Below are 23,104 nucleotides of genomic sequence, written 5' to 3'. Positions count from 1 at the left end.
ACATGGACATTATCATTCCTAAAACATCTTGACATAAAGATCTGAGAATCCTCAGAGAAGATCTGAGATTCAGATCAAACTAGCTCAGATCTGATCTCTCAAGAAAATGATAAAGAGCTTAAACTTGTAAACTGGCAAAAAAAGAGAATCTGCAAAATGCAGGAATGAATTAGCATCCTCCTGCTAATGGAATTGTCAAGGCCTCTAATAAAGAACAAGTGATGTTTCAGTTATGATTATGCTATATTAATGGTTTGACAGGTATGAGTTTCTGGTTGCAATTAAACCTGTGCATTAAAATGTGACACATAAAGCACCTCCTTTCCCTCCTTAAAACTGTAACAGAAAGAAATCAAGAAAATGTTACCACTGAAACACAGTTAAAACTCAGAATTCAGTCCCAAAAGGGTTGGATAAAGATGTGAACCACAGGGTACTCCAACCTGCTTTTCTGGTGTGACTGTTGCACATACAAACAAAACCCTGGAGATGCTAATTCTACCTCTGACTGAGACTGTCTCATTTACAGTTTTCTACTTTTTTTTTTTTTTAAACTTGAATTGTAGGAGTAGCTTATCTTTTGCTCTTTTGCAATGAGACTACATTGATGATGGAATATGTGGTTAATAGCTTCTTAGAGCTTCCTGGACCACTAGTTGTATTGTATAACAGTTCCTCGTTGTGGTTTAATGTCTTCTCAGCGGCTTAGTCTTATCATGGGCCAAATCAAATGACTATTTAACAGGGTCAGGACACACTGAAAATAATTTCCAGCTGGGAAAACTAAACTGAGTGACTGACTGAATGTGTAGTTAGTTAATATTCAGGTACAGATTTATGCTTATTTCTACAAATGGTCGTAATAGCACAACTTGATGCAGTAAAATGAATAAAACTAAAACCTCTCATTATCCTTCCTGTGGGTTCTCCGTGTGTAGTTTAAGTACTCGTCCTAGTGCTTATGAAAGTTTAGTTCCTCGCCCAAGGTACAAGTTTATAAAAGTTTAGTCCCTCGCACCTGGGCTGCAGCGTATGCCATTAAAGGTTAATATGGAGCTTTCTTCTCACAGAATGTTTTCGGCTCGGGGTCCGCAGTGCTGCGGGCAGAGGCAGCTGCCAGCCCCACCCGTTCACTTCGCGGGGTAGACGAGAGTGGAGCCCGGGCTCCGCGGCCCGGCAGCTGCTGCTGTGGGCGGCTCGTTCCCCCCGAGCCCCGCAGCGCGGCCAAGCGCCGCCGGCCCGCCCCGGGCCGCGCCCTCAAAAGGGGACGGGGCGGAGGAGCGGCGGCACTCGGCCCGGGCCCGCTCCGACGGCTGCTCGGGGAAGCGGCGGGGCCCGCCCGCACCTCCCACACCGCCCGGCGGCACCGACGGCCGCGGGAGGCCCTCACCGTGACCGCCACCGCCCCCCCGACGACGGCAGGACTCGAGGCACCATGACCCTGCTGAAGCTGTCCCTCATGGCCTTCAGCTTCGTCTTCTGGGCAGCGGGGCTGACCATGCTCATCATCGGCCTCTGGGCCAAGGTGTCTCTGGGCAGTTACCTGGCGCTGTCGGCCAGCGACTACCCCAGCGCCCCCGCCATCCTCTTGGCCACCGGCGTCGCTGTCATCATCTGGGGCTTCCTGGGATGCTTCGGCGCCGCTACGGAGCACCGGGGACTCCTGCGCGCCTACAGCGCCTTCCTGGCCGCCGTGCTGGCGGCCGGGCTGGCGGCCGGGCTCTCGGCGCTCCTGTACCGCCAGACCCTGGAGCAGGGCTTCCAGGAGGGGCTGCGCCAGGCGCTGCTGGCGTACGGGGAGGACGACGGGGTGGCGGACGCCCTGGACGCGCTGCAGCGGGCCCTGTCCTGCTGCGGTGTGGAGAGCTACCGCGACTGGCTGGCCTCGCCCTGGGGGCTGGAGCAGAACGGCTCGGTGCCCCTCAGCTGCTGCCGGGCCCGCCGCGGCTGCCAGCGCAGCCCGCCCGACGCGCGCAGGCTGCACCGCGACGGCTGCTTCGGCAGGGTGACCGCCTTCGTCGGCAGCAATATGTATTATGTTGCCACCGCTGCCCTGGGGCTGGCACTGCTGCAGCTCATCGGTATTGTGCTGGCCTGCCTGCTTGCTGCACGCGTCCCTGCCCACCTGCTGGGCATCACCACCACTCGCTGAGATCCCCCGACTCCTGCCCCTTGTCCCCTGCAGCTCCTTTCTTTCCCACATAACTGAGTGCATCCCACTGGGAAAATCCTTCATATTCACCATTTCCACTTGAGCATCCTCCTCCAGGCTCCATTTCTCTGGAGCCTGTGTTAGGTGTGCTATGAGCATCTTAAGTCCCTCAGAAGGGAAGGTGCCTCCTGGCCTGGCCATGTATCCTGCAGGGCAGCAGGTCCCCGCTGGAGCCTCTGGACCACTTCTGCAGGGAGCGGTGGCAGCATGGACAGACTTCACTCTCTGCGGCAGCAGGGACATCTGAGGCAAGGCTGACTGGTTTTCTGTGTGATGTAAATACCAAGGCACCGAAATGTGGACCAGGAAAGAGGAGAGGGCCTAGGAGAGCAAGAGGGGTGTCTCTTGATATTACACCATGTGAGTATTCTTCTGAGACTGGAAAATGATGTTAGTGGAAAACTGCTGGAGTGCATGAGGGGCAGCCCTGGTCCAGGGGTACCCAGACAGCCATGCCAGCAGCTGACACTGTGGAAGCTGCTTGAAGGACTGTCCAGCATCATGCATCCCACAGCCGCAAAGGGAATCCTTTCCTAACTCTGGTGTGAGTGTATTCAAGCTGCTCAGCTGCTACGGGTGGTTTCCCGCTGTTCGTGTTCCCGATGTTTTTATTGCCGATATCTATCTAAAGGTGGAGCTGCAGCTCTAAGTGTTACTCCCTCCTTCAGAATATGCCTGTCCTCTTAGCCAGTGTGTCGCTGGTTATATATATATCTTTGTAGGGCTGAAAAGATCTAAAACCTGGGTCGCTCTCCTACAAGAAGATGGCAAGAGCTGTACGATCAGATCTAATGAGGGGTGGCAAGAGGAGGGAAGGGTTCATTGCCATTGGACTTTTACTGTTAACATCAGGATGAATGGAACCAGGCTGACTATTTTATAGAAGGATTTCTAAAACCACCCCTTAGACTCTGACATTTTTCCTCTCTCAAAGGATTTATCTCTGAAGTATGCCCCCACCTACAATTTTGAAACCAGATCTGTATACAATCGGAGAGTAAATGGAGAATCCCCAAGACTTGCTGTGTAGCCCTGGGTGTATTCAGGTCAGACTGCAATATAAATTGACAGGATTTTGTTTTTTTCGCAACAGATCTGGGTTTGCATTTGGAGTCTGAGGAAAAGCAAGCCATGCACTTCAGAGAGTCCTGAACTTTCAGATCTTGACTTTGGCTTCTTTCCATCCACTTCCTTAAAACCTGTGAACTGTACTTTTATGTATTTTTCTACCTCGAAGCACAAAGACATGCCCACCTTAACTGGCAAACAGGAGAGGAATAAGAAAAGAATCAAAGAACCACAAAGGAACTCCAAAGCATGACATCTCTTAGGAATGTGACTTGCAAAGCTGTGGAGAATGGTCAAATGAGTAAAGAAGCTGACTGGTAGGAGAGGAGCAACCTCGGGGAAAGGTTGTTTTGTGTATTAGGCGGGTATTTAGCTATGATAATCACATTCCAGGTTAACAGTGTAGTGTGAACAGTCTTCAGTCATTTGCATCTGCACAGGTGAACCCTAGAAATGTCTTAGGAATCCCTCTTTATAGGGAAAACAGTGGTTTATTTTTGAGGGCTGATGTTTATTATTTTACAAAAATATATATTTATTTTTGCTTGTAAACATCCCTTTTTTTTTTTTTTTTTTTAGTTATGTAATAATGGAACTCCTGTTATTTTCTGGAAGTCAAGATTATGTTGTACAACTTTAACCATGGGCAAAAAGTATGGTTTGTATGGTAAATGGTACTTGAGAAATAAAGTTTAGCTGCTGATAAGAGCAAAACAGGTCACTGTGTCAACTCCAAGTATTTGCATTGCTGTATGTCTCCATAAGGTGCAACTAAATGCAAGTGAAATGAAGTGTACATTGAAATGTAGAGACAGAAACATTTTGTGAGTTTTTAAAATTATTGTTCAAAAGATCCATTATAGATGCAATAAAACAGGCATTGTGGAGAGTGTGGGAAAGGAACATAAAATTGCACTGCATTTATAAAAAAGATCTTTGAGTTAATAGGCTCTGAAAATTTACAAGAATATGACACTGCTCTATTTTTGCTCCACTGATGACTAAAATTATTTCTGATTTTGACCCTTGTTGCTTTATGTGACACAGCAGTTGGCCAGAATGAGGTACTCTGTTAAAACGAATTCAAGCATAGTGTAAATGTGCACTTCAGTGAATTTGTTCTGGTTTTAAGTTGCTAAGAATATCAAAATAGGAATAAGAGCAAGTTTGAAACATGCCAGTGGATGTTTGTATGGTGGTCGGGTCAGAATCTGAGGATATCAGCTGAATGTAATGAATAATTAAAAATGTAAACCATCACTCTGCACTCTTGGCCTCACTAAAATAAGATAAAACTTGGCAATGACCACATAAATGCTAAATATACTTATATCACCAAAGATTTAATGAACTGTGAGTGTTACTTGAATGTTTATTGCCAGTTCCTATAATTAACAACATTAACTTTTGTAATTGTAAGAAAGAAATGCCATTCTTCTCTAATTAATTTCCAGATTAAGTGATTCCCAGTAGCTGTTTCAGTTGTCTCGAATTCTTTGTGCTTGATGAACACATTTTAAGTTTTAAAATTTTTCTGGCTTCAAGGTTCATTTTATTCTAGATGGTCAGAATGGCTGTAACTGGAAAATGTTACTTGGGACAGCAGCATCTATCCCTTGCTGGAATATGTGTTTGTTTTCTGTCATCCACTTCAACTTTAAAGTCACTCATCAAAATGGTATATTTTAATAAAAGATCATGCATTTTTTTGCAAAAGGCTAATATCAATTTTAACATTAATGGTTATTCAAATCAAGGAGCAAGCTGTGTTGTGGTGTAGAAACAACAGCTCTATTGTTTGGACAAAGTGAGATTTAGGATTAACAGGGTGCCAAGATTAGACCCTTGTTATGAAACAAGGACTATTTAATAATGTTGATCCAGAATGCCAAGAATATAAATCTTTCAAACTTCAAAAGAAGTTCCAATAGGAATTATTTGCTGTAGCTAAACTTTGTGTTACAGAAAAACAGAACTAAAAATGGCCTTTATAACAGATGAATTTTTAAATAAGAACAGGTGAATTTTTAAATAAGAGATGGCTATTCTGGAGTTAGAAAACTTAGACAATTTGCCTTCCAATGTGTGCAGAGTTTACTTTTAAAAGCCACTGTTTTCTTTGTGCAACTTGAAAAGTTAATGGCAGTCATATTGTCGCCTTGAATTTTAAGCTTTTAAGGATGATACTGTGGAAAGACATTCAAGGCAAACTAGAGCATAAAACAACCTAGTGGTAGGGTCTGCTATGGTTCTTCTCTGTTTCCTTCTGTTTCAGAGGCTGTCTTTTGACAGCAGTAATGAATATTTCATTGGTTGTACACGCATTGTGCTTCAAAATGGTAAAATACATAATTCTACTCAATTCTATGTGATTCAAACCCAAAAGTTTCAGTCAGTTCAATATGGCATTTTAGTTTGCTGAGAAATCAATTAAGATATCACAATTTAATCCTGCGTTGTTGTGCCGTCTACTGACCCCATCTACCTTCTGAGCCAGTAAAATGCAAATATCAAAGGATATTGTGTCCCATGTTATCAGAGAGAATACCATCACACATACACATTTTTCAGAAGCATATTAGTCATATACATGGACTTGCTTGTGGATGAGGCAGAAAAAAAGAAGCAAATTAAGGAACGTATTATGTCCTTCACGTTAGCTTTGATGTGCAATTAGCACACAGTACTCTGTTGTGAGGAGACAATTTAATTCTGGGCTACAGAATTAAAATGATCAGAGTAAACATTATTTCAAATGGTCTAATTCTATAAAGATCTCTCTAATTTGCTTGAAGTGGTTTCTGTGCAGCTTTGCTTCTCCTGTACAATTCTCCTCTTGTCTGGAGTCACTCTAGGTTGGTTGAGTTTTGAGTGAAGTAGTGTTTGAAGCTTCAATCTTAGACTATTCCCATTTTGTAGATGTTATCCCTGGTATGTCATATTAGGGTACTCAGACTGATACATCGCAACATTTGTATTTGTTGGTCTTGAACAGTATCTTGAGTCTTGGGCAAGGCTACAACAAAGTAAAGGGAGGTGCAGTGCTCATATTTGCCAGGGCAGATAGCTCCTTGGTACTGACTTCTTGAAAGACTATCAAATTCCATCCTAACACTACAACAAATAGATCAAATACTGCTTGGTAATTCATGTTTCTAGTTTTCCCAAAATAATGTTTCTACAGCTTTTCTCTGTCTACATGAGTTGCATCATCTTAAGGTAAGCACTTTAGAGCAGTGGTGTGGTCTCAAAACCTAAGAAAGGAATCTTTCATGCTTAATATTAATAATTTCAGATAACTTCACTTCTTCCAGGTCACAGAGAGTATATCTGGTTACTTCTAGGACTGACTGGAGGGTTGGGATTTGTAATATCTTGTTTAAAATGTCAGCATGTGTAACAGTAGTTCTACTGCTTTACTGCTGTTCTGACGGCACCTTTCTGGGCTGTTCCTCTGCTGTTTGGTTCCTTGACTTGGCAGAGTCACCTCTAGGACAAGATTCTCTTCTCAGTAGTTGTGCTGGAGTATTATGCTTTGTTCCTTGCCACAGTGTACTGGTGTCCCAGTAATCCCAGGTATTGCCATTCTTGCCTAGAAACTCTCAGAAGAGATAGAGGTGGAGGTTTGTCAGATGCAGTAGTACCTTGAGTTTCAGAGCAGAGTTCAGCCAAAATAATCATGTAAGTAATGCACAAGTCCAACGGCTGAATATACCTCTCTCATAATCTGGGAAACTTTGGGGTTTTTTTGCAAATTTTGCATTGCAAAATTTCCCACCGGTGTGGTACATTCACACTTTCTTATCCATTTTGCCCTTCCACCTACTTCTCTAACTCCACTTCTTATTCCCAGAGTGTAATTATCTGTAATGCTCATCTCAGTTATTAGTTTTCTGCTACTTTAGGTGTTCCCTTGAAAAAATGCCTTTATTTTCTAGCTTCCCACCCCAAGGTCAGTCAGTCCTTCAGAGTCTGAGCTCCTTGTTGGAGAGGTTTTTGAAAAAAAGCCTCTTGATCTTCCTGTTTTAGTAACAGCACTTTTCTAGTTTTTAATGATATGAAAAATTTGGCGGAATTTAATAATTAAACAATAATTTCAGATAGCTATTTTTTTATTAGATATTTGCTTCTTATCAAAGCAACACCCCCTCCCCACTCCCCTTGCATATATCATCTTTGTTGATTTTATGGTATTGTTGTTGCTGTTGTTCTGTTAAAAAGATAATTTTCTGGAAAACTAGAAGACAAACTAGGTATTTTATATGGAAATAAGTGGGTTTTGATCAGGTCTAGTGATTACATTAATAATTTAATTAATAAAGTTTAGAAGGTACCATTGAGCAAAATCATCAGAAAATAAATGTCTTATTAGATACTTAGTGGATAAAAAATGAAGGTCCCAGAAAATAAGTCTCATGGCTTAAAAGCAGAATACAGATATTTTTGAGTCTCCTGGTAGAGGGCATTGAGATATACCCCTGGTTAATACAGCTGACAAGTAGAAATGAAGATCTGAGTGCTGTTTCAAAGCCAGCTTTCTAGCATATGTTGTAAATGTCACGCTTCCTGTGTGTCAGGGATGTCATCCTTTCTTTCCATTCTATGTGATGTTCCATGTGTGTTTATGACATTCACATTTATTTCTTACTCAATTTTTGTCTTAAGACACTCATCATGCTCTTTTGCAGGGGGCTTAGCAGTGATGTTGAAGAACCATTCTGTCCCTACTGGTGGATCCAGTAAGATTTCTCCTGTGCTTCCTACATATTTCATCCCTAAAAAAAGGACATCACTATTTCTCTCTGAGCTTGCACTGTTTAATAATTTAATTATTATTTATTAATAATAATTTATAATACAAAACACAGATTATTTAGCATGCCCACAGAAACTATAATATAGAAAATTGCTTCCCTTTAAGCCATTTGTTTTTCAGAGTTTGCTCAATTGTACCATCTAAGTTTCATTAATGTAATTCCCCTGCTGCTTCTTCCTCTTCTGCTTTTAATTATGTCATTGTAGTACAATGGTCAGGTCCTTAGTTGTTACATTTTTGGGAATTTCGTATTTTTTGTTCCCTCTTGGCTTTTATCATATTATTTCTATTCTATATATACATGTTTTCAAGGTATGCTATTCTGCTTCAAATGAGATTTAAAAAGTATTTTACACTCTCTTCTCCCATGAAGCAGCAACAGGATGAGCAGAAACGGCCTCAAGTCACAGCAGGGGAGTTTTAGATTGGATATTAGGAAAAATTTATACAACAAAGGGATGGTAGAGCATTGGAGCAGCTTACCAAGGAAGTGGTTGAGTCACCATTCTGGAGGTGTTTAAAAAACATGTAGATGTGGCACTTAGGGACATTGTTTAATGGTGGACTTGGCAGTGCTGGATTAATTGTTGGACTTGATGATCTTAAGGATGACCGTCCCGTCTGCTGGATAGCAGTGGGAGCAGGCAGGCCTCACAGCTCCCAAATCCGTGCTAACTTATGCAGGGATTGTGGAAGTAGTGTGGTCAGCTTTTGGTGCTGTGTTTCTATAGTCCATATAATTTCCTACAGAATGGATCAGTGCAATGTTATCTGTGCTGTGCTGGCACTGTGCTGTAGGGGCAGTTTGCTCACATGAGTGAGTATATGCTCAGGAGTAAGGAGCTGATATGAAATGGGAACGTTACCTCAGGGTTTCAATTTGTCAAAGTGTAGATTCAATTCAATAGTTCAATTGAATGTAGAACATTCACTCCTTGGGATTACTTTTGAAGGCTTGGGAAGTTTATTCCATTCTCATGTTTGCAGAAAAAGACTTGACAGCTGTGGAGGCTGAGTTGAAAGAGTCAGCAGGGTGCTCTTGTGACAAAGGTAGCCAACCACATTCTGGACGGTATTAACAGAAATGTAGCTGGCAGGATCAAAGAAAATATTAGTTCTTTGTCTCTGACACTCATGAGGTTGTGTTGGGAGTAGTGTGTCCAGTTTTGGACAAGATACAGTTGATAAATTGTGACTTATCTGGCCCAGGGCCACTAAGCCTGTTGGGAACCTGGGCAACGTGGTACATGAAGAGAGGCTGTGGGAGATGGGTTTGTTCAGCCTGGACACAAAAAGGCTTGAGGGGGGGGTCATGAAATTGCTATCTTCACGTTTCTTGTGGCATGACTTAGTATGCCCAAGATGTAGTTTTATGGGTATCAGAGTTGTCTACATTTGCAGAATCATTCATTCTTGTGTTTAATCACACAGTGGTCACTTGTCGGAGCTGACACACATGGAAGTCACACTTTAGGTTTGAGCCGAAACCGAGGGAGAAGGAACAATCATTACATAAGCAAACAGTGTGTAGGATATTGCCACTGGGTACCCACTGCATTTATTACATGCATTACATGCATTGTAATATGTCTTTTTTTACTTGCAAGGAAGGCGAATGTTTAATTTCAGTCCCAGTATGCCAGAGACAGGAAGCAGTGATTTTTTTCACTATCTTGTCCAGCAATTTCAGGACAAGTCAGTTAATATTTGTTTTCAGAGATTTTGTACATCATTCATCTTCTATTCCTATTCTCAAGGTGGCCTGTCTGATTTGATGCTTTGCTGAGTGCAAAGGCACTTGGGTTGAAGCGGTATGAGTTCCTATTGTGCAGTTGTCCTTCCCTCACCCATTCTTGTTTTCAGCTTAGAAGGGCTCAAGAACCATGGCATAGCCAGGAGCAGAGACCCAGACAGAAGGCAGACATCTCAGTTGGTGAGTCCCACATAATTCTCTGTAGCTGGGGCAGAGCACATGCTGGCATAGCTAACCCTGCTCCCGGTTGCAGTGATGGTTCCCACAGAGCTGACTGAAGTGTCTCTGCATGTCACTTCTGGGGTTTACACACTGCTCTTACTGGCTTGGATGACTGTACCCATTGTGAGCGCCAGCCAAACTGCTGGTCATAGGATTGAATGAAAACTCTTGAAAAATATAACCAGATGTTAAACAATAGCCACTGAGTACCAACAGATGTGACAGGCCAGTCAAGTGTTCTTGAGGCCTTGCTTTGGCATGCAGCAGCTTTTGTAATAGAATATGGCTAAACACAATCCTGCATTTTTATTTTCTGTATCATGGGAATGTGCTACACACTCTGAAGAGGCCAGGATAAAAGTTGATTGCAAATGTGTTATAAATTTTAACCTGCTAAGAAAATCTTGATCTTGAAAATGTGTTACAATGTATTTTGGAGCATTTCAGCTACATTTTGTTCACAATAAGCTACTGTAGAATGACTGGATGTTAATAGTCCCACACTTACAGAACGGTATGCCTTGTGCTTATAGCTGGTACTTTCATTCATTTGGACACATTTTAGAAAGCAGAAGACCAAAGGTATCATCTCAGGAGGTACCCTTAGGCACTCTGCCACAGTACACTGCCTGCTGGGACCGTGATTTTTGGGAAATAGGAGCTTTACAGGCACAGTGGGAAATTTTCCTTTCAGTGAAATTCTTAGTGCTAGTGCAGGCTGCAAGCAAATTCAGGGAGTAACAGTGTTGGACATGTAGACTTCAACTGTTCTAGACTATAGAGAAGATGCTGAGAATGCGAGAGGGAATAATTTGGCTGTTCTGGGCCACAGATCTCCTTGAGAGAGATTACTGGAATTCAGAGTTGTTCTGATACTTGTTTTTGTTGATGACATGTCACTTGATATAGGGCTTGAAAATTTGGGATGCTCCAAAATGGAACCAGGTCAAACTACAAGCCACCATATTCCTAATTCCTTTACTGTCTGACAGTGCCCTGCATTCACTGGGCATGACTAAATCTGAATTGTGAAATCCAGGTAGCACTTTTTTGGTAGAAAATAAGAAGTAGGAGAAGAGAAATGCTTAAGCTAAGAATTTAAAATTTGGATCAAATAGAGTAATTCAATAGGTTAATGAAACATCTCTCCAAAAACACAGATATAAGAACACCCAAGAAAACATCAAAATCAATGTCAGGTAACTTATAAATGCCAGAAACCTTTTCATCATGCCCTTATGTAAGGATTTCCTGGTTTATTGCTTGTATTTTAAACAAGCACCTGCAAGTAAAACATGCAATTGCTAGCTTCACAATCCCTTAATTTTTTCTTTTTTAATAAGTAGAGCACATAAAGCACCTTATGTAAAGAACAGACAAGAAGCCAGTTGCTCACCTTGCTGCCAGGCATATCATTTCTGGGCGGATTATTTTATGTGTTTTGCAAAGTTCGATGTAAGAAAATGTTTGCACTTCAACAGGGCAGGTATTAACACCATTTCTGGCAAAAAGAAATGTAGTATACAGTTTCATGCTAAGTTTCTTTTTCTTTCTCCTGGAAATCTCTGCTTTGTACTCTGGGCTGACACCAAGACTGTGGCCTCAAATACCAAGCAGGTGTGGTAGGTTGGAGAAATCACTGCTAGGAACTCTGCTTGCCATTCAGATTAAAATGATGCATGGACACATTTTCATAGAGGGCTCTTTAAGTGTGATAAAAGGTCAGTGATTGACATAATTTTATTAGACATTGGAAAGCTAACATGAATTTTTTTTTCTTGATGCAAACATCACTCATCTGCAGTTTTTGTGTTCAAAAAGTAATTCTTGTCTCCCTTTTATTTTTATTTTATTTACTCCCTGATAGTCTCTTCCTGAGAGACTATAAGGCCAAGCAAATTTTGGTCTCTCAGTGAATGCACAACTGTTCCTATTCATCAAATGAGCAAGTTTGGGCTGGTAAATTCTGATGGTCTTATATGATTTTCTGAGAATGTATTAGAATATGAAAAAGACAGAAATGCCTATACAGCTGGAGACACTCCAGGAAGTTTTTAACAATACAATGGATATATCCAAAAGCTAGTGGCTATCAAGTTAGAAAGGGACAGATCAGGCAACTGGATACCATGTCACATTATTTGGGATTTCTGGGAAGCTCCTCCAAAGTCACATATAACAGGGGCAGACTGCAATTAGCTCATGTGGACCCTCACTCACCACATCACCAAATCCAACTGGTTTCAGATCTGAGCAGGAGCAGACTTGTGTGTCTCCAAGACCTTGCAGTAAACAGTCTCACACTATATACTGAGGGGGAGGATAAGGGGAGAACCTCTATGACCACAGCTGTGGAAAGAGACAATTCCTCACAGCTTGTTTTCCCCTCAGAGTGCCTCAGATGACTCAAATTCTTGCCAAAACCTGGCAACAGACAGATCCTTGCAGATACCACAGTGCTGGTTTTTTGATGTGCCCTATAAGCTGCCCTAATCACTGATGTTACGGTTTTAGTTCCTCAAAGATATAATACATCTATAGGATTATTTTTGTTTCTTTGTTTTTTGTCTTGTTCTCTGATGTAAATAAAAACCAAAACAGGCTGAAACTACTACCACTTTTCCTTTTCACTGGACTCAAGCTATACTTGCAATTTTTAAAAATTTTTAGTTCATATAAATATAATTTAGTTTTATTCCACCTATCAAGAATTTCTTCAGTCTAGCTAGTATTTTCTGAGTGGATTTGCCTTTGGGAAATGTGGGCTGTCCTGAGTGAATACTGGAACCTGTCCTTTAATTTCATGGGTCACTTACTCTCGAATTCAGGCGTGACACGATCCAATACACATAATTTCAGAGACTGACCTTGCCCATCAGAAAATGTATGAATAAAATGTGTTTAATCCTTGTTGCAGACAGAGACACAGAGCCCTGAGGGGAAGACTGGCTCCAGCAGCACTGTGGCTGCTGCACACTGCAGCTGCATTCTGCACATGGGCTGAGCTGCCAGCTGCACTCAGTTATCCTACCTGGAATGCCGGTGGTGAAACTGCCCTCCCAGCACAATGGTATAAATTCTGCTTATGCAAAACTAGTGTTTTCCAAAAAGGAGTTTTACTTTAGATTCCACAAAGCCTGCCTAGAAAGAGCTGTTTAATTTCTCTGGGGACTTTTGAGATCCCTGGATATTTTTGAATGTACTTGTTCAGATAATTTAGAGCATGAGGATGTGACAGATTGTGTACAGAGATGTGGAAACTCCTGAGTGACTGCTTGTTTGGGCTGATGTGGGAAAGCAGGGACCCATGGGGCTTCACAGAGATGGGCTTGGACCTCCAAATAGCCCAATCCAAAACTGCAGTATTGTGCAGTATCATGCTTCAAACTGCTCAGCAGTTTGGAGGTAGCTCACCCAGAGCCAGCCCCACTCTCTGTGTGGTGACTGCCCAAATCATCACTGTCCCTTCTGATAAGATCTTCCCATAAGAGAAGATTGGCTCTTATGACTCTGTTCTGCTTCATCTGCTCCTATCCCATGATGAGAATTCTCTGCTGCCTTCTGTCTCTGAAGCAATCCTGTGAGACTTAAAAAGAAATGTTCTATTAGCCTTCAGTCATGGGTAATTTTCACCAGGTGTAATTACAGCCTGACTTCTCTCCATTCCTCCTGAAATTTTGCTTTGAAATTATCTGACACTGCTTCTTATTAGAAAAGCCATTTTACTTCACTTGTGGTGACTGCACTTCAGAAATGAGTAAAGTGATTCCTGAATGCAGCCTGAAAATGCTTTCAGCTAAGGGTTACTCTGGGTTCTTTATTTTCTTTTTCCAGATAGAGTGTAGTAAATTTGTCAGTCAACAAAGGAGATGGAAATTTAGGCTTTATATGTACACATCAGAGAGGGAAAGGTGAAAGAATTCCTTCTTCTTTGAAAGCTGACCTTTCCTCTGGCAAGGTAAATCCAATTACCAGAACTGCACTGATTTCATTGCAGTACCACTGGGAGCAGTCTAATTCCATAAAATAAATTAGCATAAACACAAAGCACACATGACAGGTATATGAGAAAATGTTCCAAGTTCTTTCTGTGCAATATTAATATGTTATTCATCAAAGCTGTGAGTGAAGGCTCACAAGTGAGGGATTAATGTTTTTAGCTACATTTGACTTGTGATAGTTAAAGAGTAAACATTACTGCTTACTCTTAGGAGGGTGTTCTTTCCAGACAACTTAGTAAAAAAGAATTTTTACTCCCCATCCATCATTGAGATTAATTCATATCCTATTATATAAGCTTTTTGGAAACATTTTCTCCATTTCTGTTACCTACACTTGCAATAGGTTTAGATTTCATGTTGCAATATAAAAATTTTAGTTTCTTACAGAAACTGATTATAAAACTCTTGACAGAAAAGACTGTACAACACATGCAAAGATATGTAGTTACCATAGTTGATAACAAATGGTAATAAAAGAAAGTATGAAAAAAGTCAGATAAATGCCTGTTTCTTCAAGTTACATGAAAGACCAATGCTATGATTATTTCTCTATAACAAATTACATAAAAGGTGATTTTAGCTTTAAGCTGTTAAAAATGCATTTGCTGATTCTTAAGTCTAACTTCAGGCAAGGCTTGAACCTTTCATTGTTGCCACTGGGTGAATGCATAATGAATGCTATATGCAGGTAAAGTATTTTCTGATTAATTTCTCTAATAGTTCATTTAGGAAGCCTGTTATTAAACCTAGTTGCCAGGCTGGGATTCTTAGTAGTACTTATCATATTAAATCTTACCAAATGATTGAATGACACATAATGGCAACAAATTAGAAAATTTAATCTCTTTGAATGGTGATAATGACGGATATGTGTGAATATTAACCAGAAAACACAGGGCGTTGGTCAGTTAGCGCTGCTGGGCAGAGCTGCCGGCTCCCAGCAGGGAACAAATGAATACTGAGCAACACCTTTCAGCCCAATACAGTTCAGACACAAGCAGATCTTCTGTTGGTCTCTCCTGCAGTAAGAATCTTAATGAGCAGGACAGTTTTAACAGTAAAGGAGTACTGGTGCTGAAAGAACTGCATCCCACTTCAGAACACTGAACCCTAAAACAGGGGAGAAAATCTGGGTACTTCAAAGTTCTTACCCACTGATCCAAAATTGCTATACATTTTAATTGTATATTTTTTCTAGGAAATGTAAGAAGTGAGCTGAATTCCTCACTTCATACCACCATGGAAAGGCAGTGGAATTGCTGCAACTGGTGAATAAATCAGTGTACCCACTTGTACTCATACTGTCCACCTTGAAAGTGTCAGAGGTGAAGGTTTTTTTATGCAGCCTCAGATAGTGCTGGAATGGTTCCTGCAGGTCAGACAGGTATGGAAGTAGCCTGGCTTGAACCTGATATCTTGTAAGCCATCAGGCTTGTACAAACCATTAGCTGAAGAAGAAACCTCAAGAATTGGGATACAGAGTGTAGGTATGCTCAGCCTGTATTGCTACCTTTGAATTAAAAAATGCGAGACCCCTCAGAGGAGAGGTTATGCTTGCCCATATGAATTTCTTTGTGTATGGCAACTCAGCTGGCAACAGATATATTAATAACAAAATCAGACATGTTACATCTTAATATCCCAACAAAATCCATTAGGGTTTCTACCCCAAATCCTGTTCCCCAAAGCAGCATCTGTTATCCACTGTGTTGAAAACAGCATGGTAAAGAGAGGTGATGCAGAAAGGTCAATGAAAACTTATTTCACAGAGGAGTGTGAAATAAGTTGCATCGTGGCATTTGACCTTGACATTTAGTTCAGGTATAGCACTTCCTACACTTCTTAGACTTTTAGGTATAGAACTTCTTCATTTTACCTGTATGATCTTGGGTAAACATACAATTTTGTGCAGGCTGCTTGCCTGTACAATATTGCAAAGCTGTTTTTGTTATATTATCTCTGAATTTTCATTTACTAATGTCATATATGTATCCACTGTCTTCTCTCTTTCTATCTTGCACATCCCTTTTTCTGGATATGTGTCAGGTATTTTCACCCCAACATTTCTGCAAGGGACAGAAAAAGCAGTACTTTGAAAAATATTTTACAACTCCATTATTTTTATTTTTTTTTCTTCACATGTGCTAAAGTAATGAGCTCTCAGAACTCTCTGGCTAACCTTAATACTAAATTATTAAAATAATTCAGGTTATAAAAAAGGTGTTGTGCCTGAATAAAGCAGTCCATATTAAATTCCCCTTGAATTTCTGTGGCCTGTGGTTGATGGTTTGGTTATGCCCCTGAAGTAGAGGCTTCAGCTGACCAAGTTTGCTGTGATGGAGGACACTCAGCAGGAAGGTGGCCTTTCAGTCACAGCCTTTCTGAGGACAAGGGCCAATTTGCTGCCTCTGCCTTGCTGAAGACAGGTGGTCCATCCTGACAGCCCAGCAGAACTCCTGCCAGTGGGAACAGCTCCTCATCCAGCCCAAGTGATGGCAAAATAAATGGTCCAAGCTAATGTAGAGGAGAGTTTACTCCATTTCATTTGTAAAGCTTTTGCCTTTGAACTCTCTAATTAAAACAAGAGTATTTAATAGATCAACATAATGGCAGATAGATATTAACATTTCAGAAGGTGATTAAGGGAGCTATCAAGAGGAAGACATTTTAACACAAACATTTGGAGGGAATGTGTCATTGGAATAACAGTTCTGCTAAATACTAGGCATTATTATCCAGGAGTACGACATAATTGGACCAGCACATACAAATTACCTAGTGCACATAGAAAGTCAATTAGCTGATTGCCAGCCTGCTAAAAGAAACTATGTTATCTTATTCATACATTTGCTGCTTTATTAACATTCAGCAGGAAGAAAATGGAAATGATACCATAAAATCCTCAGTTTGCATTCAGGTGTACCAGCTTCTCTGCCATAAAGTCTGTGTGTATCAGACATCCACGCTAAATAGGTCTTGTCTGTGCTGCTTGGGAGCCAAATACTTTAGGGTTTTATTTCTGCTATAAATCTGCAGAGGAAACATCATTAAAGCTAGCTGTTTGTGTAGTCATTTATTACTATAACCTGATAGATTGCTCAGCACAATCATAGTTTATTTGGACACATTTGGTATCACTTATCACATGGTCTCTGGCTTCCTAAGCAGAAACAAGAAATGAACATTTAAATTTTCAACATTACAATGAAGACATTAGTATTCCTGTCTCTTAGGAGTTTCCTAATGGAGTCAACTCCAGAGAATACAAGAAATTGGTGGAGGAGGCTAGAAAGTGGATTTGGGAGGAGTTAGGTACTCTGGGGCAGGCAGTCTTGTATTTGTGTCCATCCTGTGAGAAAGCAAACTTGCTCTTCGGTGAAAATGAGGGACTTAACATTTAGCATGGAGCTAAATTTACTCTTGCTAATGTTAGCAAGAGTAAACACATCCATATAATTGCCACACAGAGGTAGGAAATGGTCTGTAAATTTTAGTCTAATTTTACTTCAAAGTAGCTGAACGTTAGCACATTCAGTGGGTAAAGCTGAAGATGACAATGGTGCATAAGCACAGTTTTACTCTCTGGGGAAAATGCACCTTGCATGTGAGCTGGTAAATTCCACTCAGTCTGGGTCTCCAGAGCTGGTGAACAGTTTTGGCACCTGCTGGCTCTCCCTGTTTTCCTCATTGCTGGGATGGCGCTGCAGCCTCTTCTGTGGCAGCTGTGGTGATGAGCTGCAGCCAGACAGGTGCTTTGGTGAGGATCTGTAGCTCTGGGACTGAGGTGTTATAAGGATGGCTGAGGGAGAGAAGAGGATATAACAACATCTCTGGCAGTTTGGCTTCAAGGAGTAGTGTGATTCTGGAGAAAATTGCCTGTTGTACCTGTGAGCTGTGCATTGGTTCAATTTGCAGAGTGCGTCTGTTGTGATTGCAGCTTCTGCATCATGGAACAGTCCTGGAGATTCTACCAGAGGTACAGACCAGCCCCTGGTAGAGAAATTAGGCTTCAGACACATGACAGGTCTCACATACATGCCTGGCAGGAATTTTTGGTCCACAACAGCACACTAAATGTCAGCTCACTTTAAACTTCCAGACGATAGATGCTGGAGCAGAGAGGAAATCAGCACCGACTGCTTCAAATTACTGATCTGCTCCTGTGGTACTGGTTAATTAAGAAGCAGACAGTGAAACCTAGGCACAGTATCTGTAAGAATTGCCTTGAGAAGAACAGTTTTTATGTGCAAAGAGATATATGGTAGAGAAATGGAGTGGAATGTCAGAGGAGGGCTCAGCAGGCAGGGATGTCACAGGCTGTGAACTTTGGGTGGAGGGGAAGGGAGCCGGGACAAGTCAGTGACTGGCCCAACTAAGGATAAGCATTGTCTACGTGGCCTTTGGCTGTGTTTGACTGCCCTGAGGATGCCTCTGCCTTTGGCAGCTCTGGGCCCTGACTCACCTGTGCTCTGCTCCTGAGAAATCAGCAGATCATCAGTGATCCCTCCTGTGTGGCCATGCCTTGCATGGCCAGGGCTGCACATCCGTGGGCTCTCACGTCTCGCTGGGTAATGTTTTGCAGAAACAAGGAAGTGGGCAACCCTCCTGAATAGACAGTGCATTTTAGTGACCAAAAGGATGAGGCTGCTCAGTGCTTTCCAGGAGCCCTCCAAGGAGGGGCAGTTCAAGCCCAGGCAAGAGCAAAGCCAGCTGGGCAGGAGCAGTGCAGAGGCTGTGGGCTCGCTGGCTTCTTGTCTGGAGCAGCCATGGTGCTGCTGCTCTGACAGCAGCACCCAAGCACGGCTGCTGCCCAGACACTAGGAAATAACATGTGCTGATTTAGCAAATTATCTCCTCAGAAGACTTCTGCCTTGACTTTGCACATGAAATCTGTCACCAAGTATCTTGCAATTTACTATTGGCCCAAACATAAAGCATTTATATAACCCCTAGAGATTAACAGATTTTAATTTGCTGTATAACTCACAAAATTTAATTACACTACTTAAGCTTAAAGAAATTAGATAAAATTTTACGGATTTGTTTCAATGCTGAGGGTAAAAATCAAAAATTCAGTTCCCATTTGTAGTGAAAATGACATCCCTATTTTAACATGTATTTGCCAAGGAAGCAGTACAACAGAACATCATAAAGTTTTAATTATAACTGTTTAAAGTCCAGGGCCAGAACCTCCAAATGAGACACTTGGTCTGCTAGGAAAAAGAGGAGCATGGCTGCAGAGGAAATTTCATTTATCAGCCCACATTTCCTCTGTTGTTAACCAGAAATTCAATGTAACATAAACATGCATCTAGATGGTAAAAGGAAAATACAAAAAGAAATAGCTCTAGCTTTAGGTCTGAGTGTCTCTTTCCAAGACTTTACTCTTGGATCTGCTCTTGGTTCCCATCTTGTGGTTACTTTAATATGAAACTGTTTAAACAAAGACTTACAGCAGGAGACCAGGCCTCCCCAGCAGCTGAGTAGAAACTGAGGGTTTAGAGCTGAGCCAGCAACTCTTGTAAGTAAAGACAGGCTTGCAGAGAAACATTTTGACTGCTGCTGTGGGACATCCTGACAAACCTGTGGTAAAAAGGGTTTAATAGACTTTTGAAAAGACCTTAAATATTGAGGGAGAGATACCTATCTGTATATATACTGTGTTGCTGGGTTTCCATGTTCTCTTTCCATAACAGAAATTTCCTTGATTTCACCTGGTCACATGGAGTTTTTGAGGGAGCTTGGTGCCAGGGGACTGCATGGGGACAGGGGCATTAGGTATGTTCAATGCCATTCCTTTCACAGCCACTGCCTGTCTAGTGGTTATACTCATTGTCCCAGCTCTCTCAGCTTTTCCTAATGGGAAGGATGCTCCAGTACCTCCATCACCTTTATGACCCTTCATATCTTCTTCCCAAGCACTAAAATATTCTCTGTCATTGTCTTGGAGTAATTCTCAAAATACTAAAGCTTCTCACAGAAGCTCCTTTGGCTCTTCTGCCACTTATGTTGTCATGTAAAGCATTCTATGAAGAAACCTGGGATACCAGGTTTCCTCAGACTCTCAGCTTTGTTATTCTGGACCATTTATTTTTTATAGCTAGTCTGAATCTAGATATATCCTCTTCTAATTTAAACTCTCTTTTAAACCCTATTCTAGTTTAAAACCATTATTCCTTGTCATATTGCTGCAGACCCTATTAAAAAGCCTGTCTCCTGTCTTATTATCCCCTTTTCAGTATTGAAAAGCCACAATAAGATCTCCCTGGAGCCTTCCCCTCTCCTGACTATTAATTTATTCTAGACATCTGGTCACTCCTTTATATTGTTCAAGCCTTTCCAATAACAGGATAAATCTGTCAATGTGAAGTCCGCAGGACTGTACACAGAGGACAAATAGTACAGAGTTTTCTTAGCCCCCATTGTGGCACATCCTTTTTCCAAGTTTGCATGGATGAACACATCCATCACTTTGCAAAAGAAGTTCCTGAACTGCTCTCAGAAACTCTTTTCCTCAGCAACAAAATGTACCCATCTGTCTCCTCCGCTGTGCGCCTCAGGGTCTGGGCACAAGCTTGTTATTCCAGAGCAGGAACTGGTAAACTGCCATGGGGTTATTGCCATGGTATAAAAGCTCTAAGAGCAAAAACTGGTATAATCTTCTAAATGAGTAACTTTTTTTCTTTACAGTCATCCATCTGAAGTGGAGTGAGTTATGGGGAGGTTTTCTGTCTCATTTCATGCAAAACATCAGATTTTGCTTGTGATTCATGCATTCCTCTTTTAGGGATTTATTGTAGTCTTTGCTTCACCCCTGGATATGTTTGTGGAAAGCTAGACTGGTGACTGCTATGAGCCCTGTGATTATAAAGCAAAATGAGTTAAGCAAGAGTCAGTAAACTTCTTTGCTCTTGAAAGCAGCAGGAGGCCCAACAATTTCTTTCAGCTGAAGCTGGCACTGACACTGGGCAAATCCATTCTGTGAACAAACAGCAAATCAGCAAAGCATTAAAAGACAGAAGCATCCAAAACCACTGAGGACAACAGGACTGGGAGGCCAGAATTTCCTTGAATCTGACCTGCAGAACTCTGAGATCATGAGTGGCATGGCAGTCATTCATAATTACTTTGGCTTGTACAATGCTGTAAACCAGTTAAAAAAAGCTAACATCTTGGAGAACAGCAAAAGCTGAAGATTTGTTTCTTGTAAATAAAGTACACATGTTTTGCTATTAGTTACAGTCTGTTTACAGACAGAGTGAAATATTCACCATTAAAAGCCAGGAAATATTGGAAGGTGTCTCAAAAATTATTGTTAAAAACTCCTAGTGTGCTCTGTGGCATGTATTTTAGCAGAATGATTTTAATGAGAAAAGGTGTTGCATCTTTAAAGTCAAACATTCCTTGATCAATATTCCACAATGATTCTGTCAGAATTAAAAGAAAAAAAAAATCTTTTTTAGGAGGAGGAGAATTCAGAGACTTTTCCTGCAGAACCCAAAACCATCCTGACCTGATTTTGCTGGCAGGTAGTGCTCTACCTATGGCATATTGTCAGCTTGAGATTAGATAGTTTAGCCTATCACTAGCTTTGGGACAAATTGTTTTACTTTCTTGTGCTTCAGTGTCTGTAACTGTAAGCCAGGGACAATAAGGATGAGCTCTTCTGGAGCTTCTTGAACCCTCTGTCTGAAAGGTTAAAGATGGATTTTCACTGTTCCTATTAATACTCCTCTGTGATTGTGATATAAAGGCGAGAATTTTCCCCAGTGCAGTGCTAGGTCAAGTGTGTTTGAGACTGTCTTTAGTTCTCGTTCAGCCAGTGGCTTTTGGAGCCTGGGCTCATGCTCTCAGACTTAGCTTTTCATTACTGTTCCTTTTGATGTAAGCCTGAGAGGGCAGTGACAAGCTTGCTTCAAGCTGGAGATGCAATTCCCTCAGTGCAGCCTGAAAGCCCTAGCCCTGCTGTACTTTTAACTGGCAGATAACCTTTGGTTATTTGGTTATTTGGTGTCTGGGACAAGTGACAGGAGCTTCATCTCTGCTTTGCTTTCCTCTGGTCCAGTGCTGGCTTTGAGAGCCAGCTCTGGAGATACAAAAGACATGCAAAGTGGCTGTCAGATACACTAACTGTGACCCCAGCACAGAGATAAATTCTACCCTGGGTTTTAGTGCCAAGGAGTCATAGGAAGCACAATGCAGAGAGCTCCCATGATCAGGGCCTGACTCACCAACAGTATCAACCCAGCAGGACCGGAGCATCCTCCCCAGCAGGCTGAGCATTGCAAAATGCCAGTGGAGCCAGTAAGACAGGCAATAGGTGGGGTGGGCCTAATGTGTGATAATGGGAAATGAAGGGAAAAGAAATTACTAAATATAGCTTATTTACAAGGTGAAGTACAGAAGATGAACACTCCTATGCAAGATCATATTTACATGTATATATAGAATTTGTAGGTGTACAGTTGGTATATATAAATGTATGTTTGTGTATGTGCATGTTTACTCAGTATAGCTAAATATTAGCTACATCAATACTAAAATCATTATTGCATTAGGAAAGTCCTCACAGAAACACTTCTCTAGCTGCTGTGAGACAGAAATGGTTGATCTCCTGCTGGGTCTACACAGCCTAAATATAGCTGAAAAGATGTTTCTGACACACTTGTCTCTCTTTATGGTTGTCAAATGTACTCTGAGTAAGAGTGCCCTGGAGAAAGGGGTTTCTGTGCTCTCAACATGCAGTCCTACTTCCTGTGAAGTAAATGGGAAAACAGCCTTGAAGAATGTGAGTCATCAGATCTGCCAAGCTGAAACCACTAGGCAGAGGCAAGGCAGATAGAGATGTAAATGCAATTCAGGCTGAACGGACATTTTAAATATGCAGCGTTGCCTCATCTTTCTCGTCTTTGGTCACTCATTTTAAGTAAGTGCCCTTTGGTGGGTATGACACTAAATTTTTCCTTTCAGTTCAACAGAGAAGTGTTTGCTATGTGCCTGCATCAATCATCTACCCCTACATCAGTCAAGAC

At 41.6% G+C, this 23,104-nt stretch overlaps 1 protein-coding gene across 1 annotated transcript; it reads left to right on the top strand.

The window, feature by feature from the left end:
- The first annotated feature begins 1,301 nt into the window (after positions 1–1,301).
- On the top strand, positions 1,302–4,233 carry LOC107204097 (tetraspanin-7-like). Its single transcript, XM_015626912.1, has 2 exons — positions 1,302–2,572; positions 3,306–4,233. Exon 1 carries the CDS (start codon positions 1,436–1,438, stop codon positions 2,150–2,152), a length of 717 nt encoding a protein of 238 aa, XP_015482398.1. The 5' UTR covers positions 1,302–1,435; the 3' UTR covers positions 2,153–2,572; positions 3,306–4,233.
- The last annotated feature ends 18,871 nt before the right edge of the window (positions 4,234–23,104 follow it).

This window comes from Parus major, chromosome 1A (genome assembly GCF_001522545.3).
Source record: "Parus major isolate Abel chromosome 1A, Parus_major1.1, whole genome shotgun sequence".
Taxonomy (NCBI): domain Eukaryota; kingdom Metazoa; phylum Chordata; class Aves; order Passeriformes; family Paridae; genus Parus; species Parus major.
The sequence above is the reverse complement of the archived record's forward strand: the minus strand, read 5'-3'. Positions and strand labels throughout refer to the sequence as shown.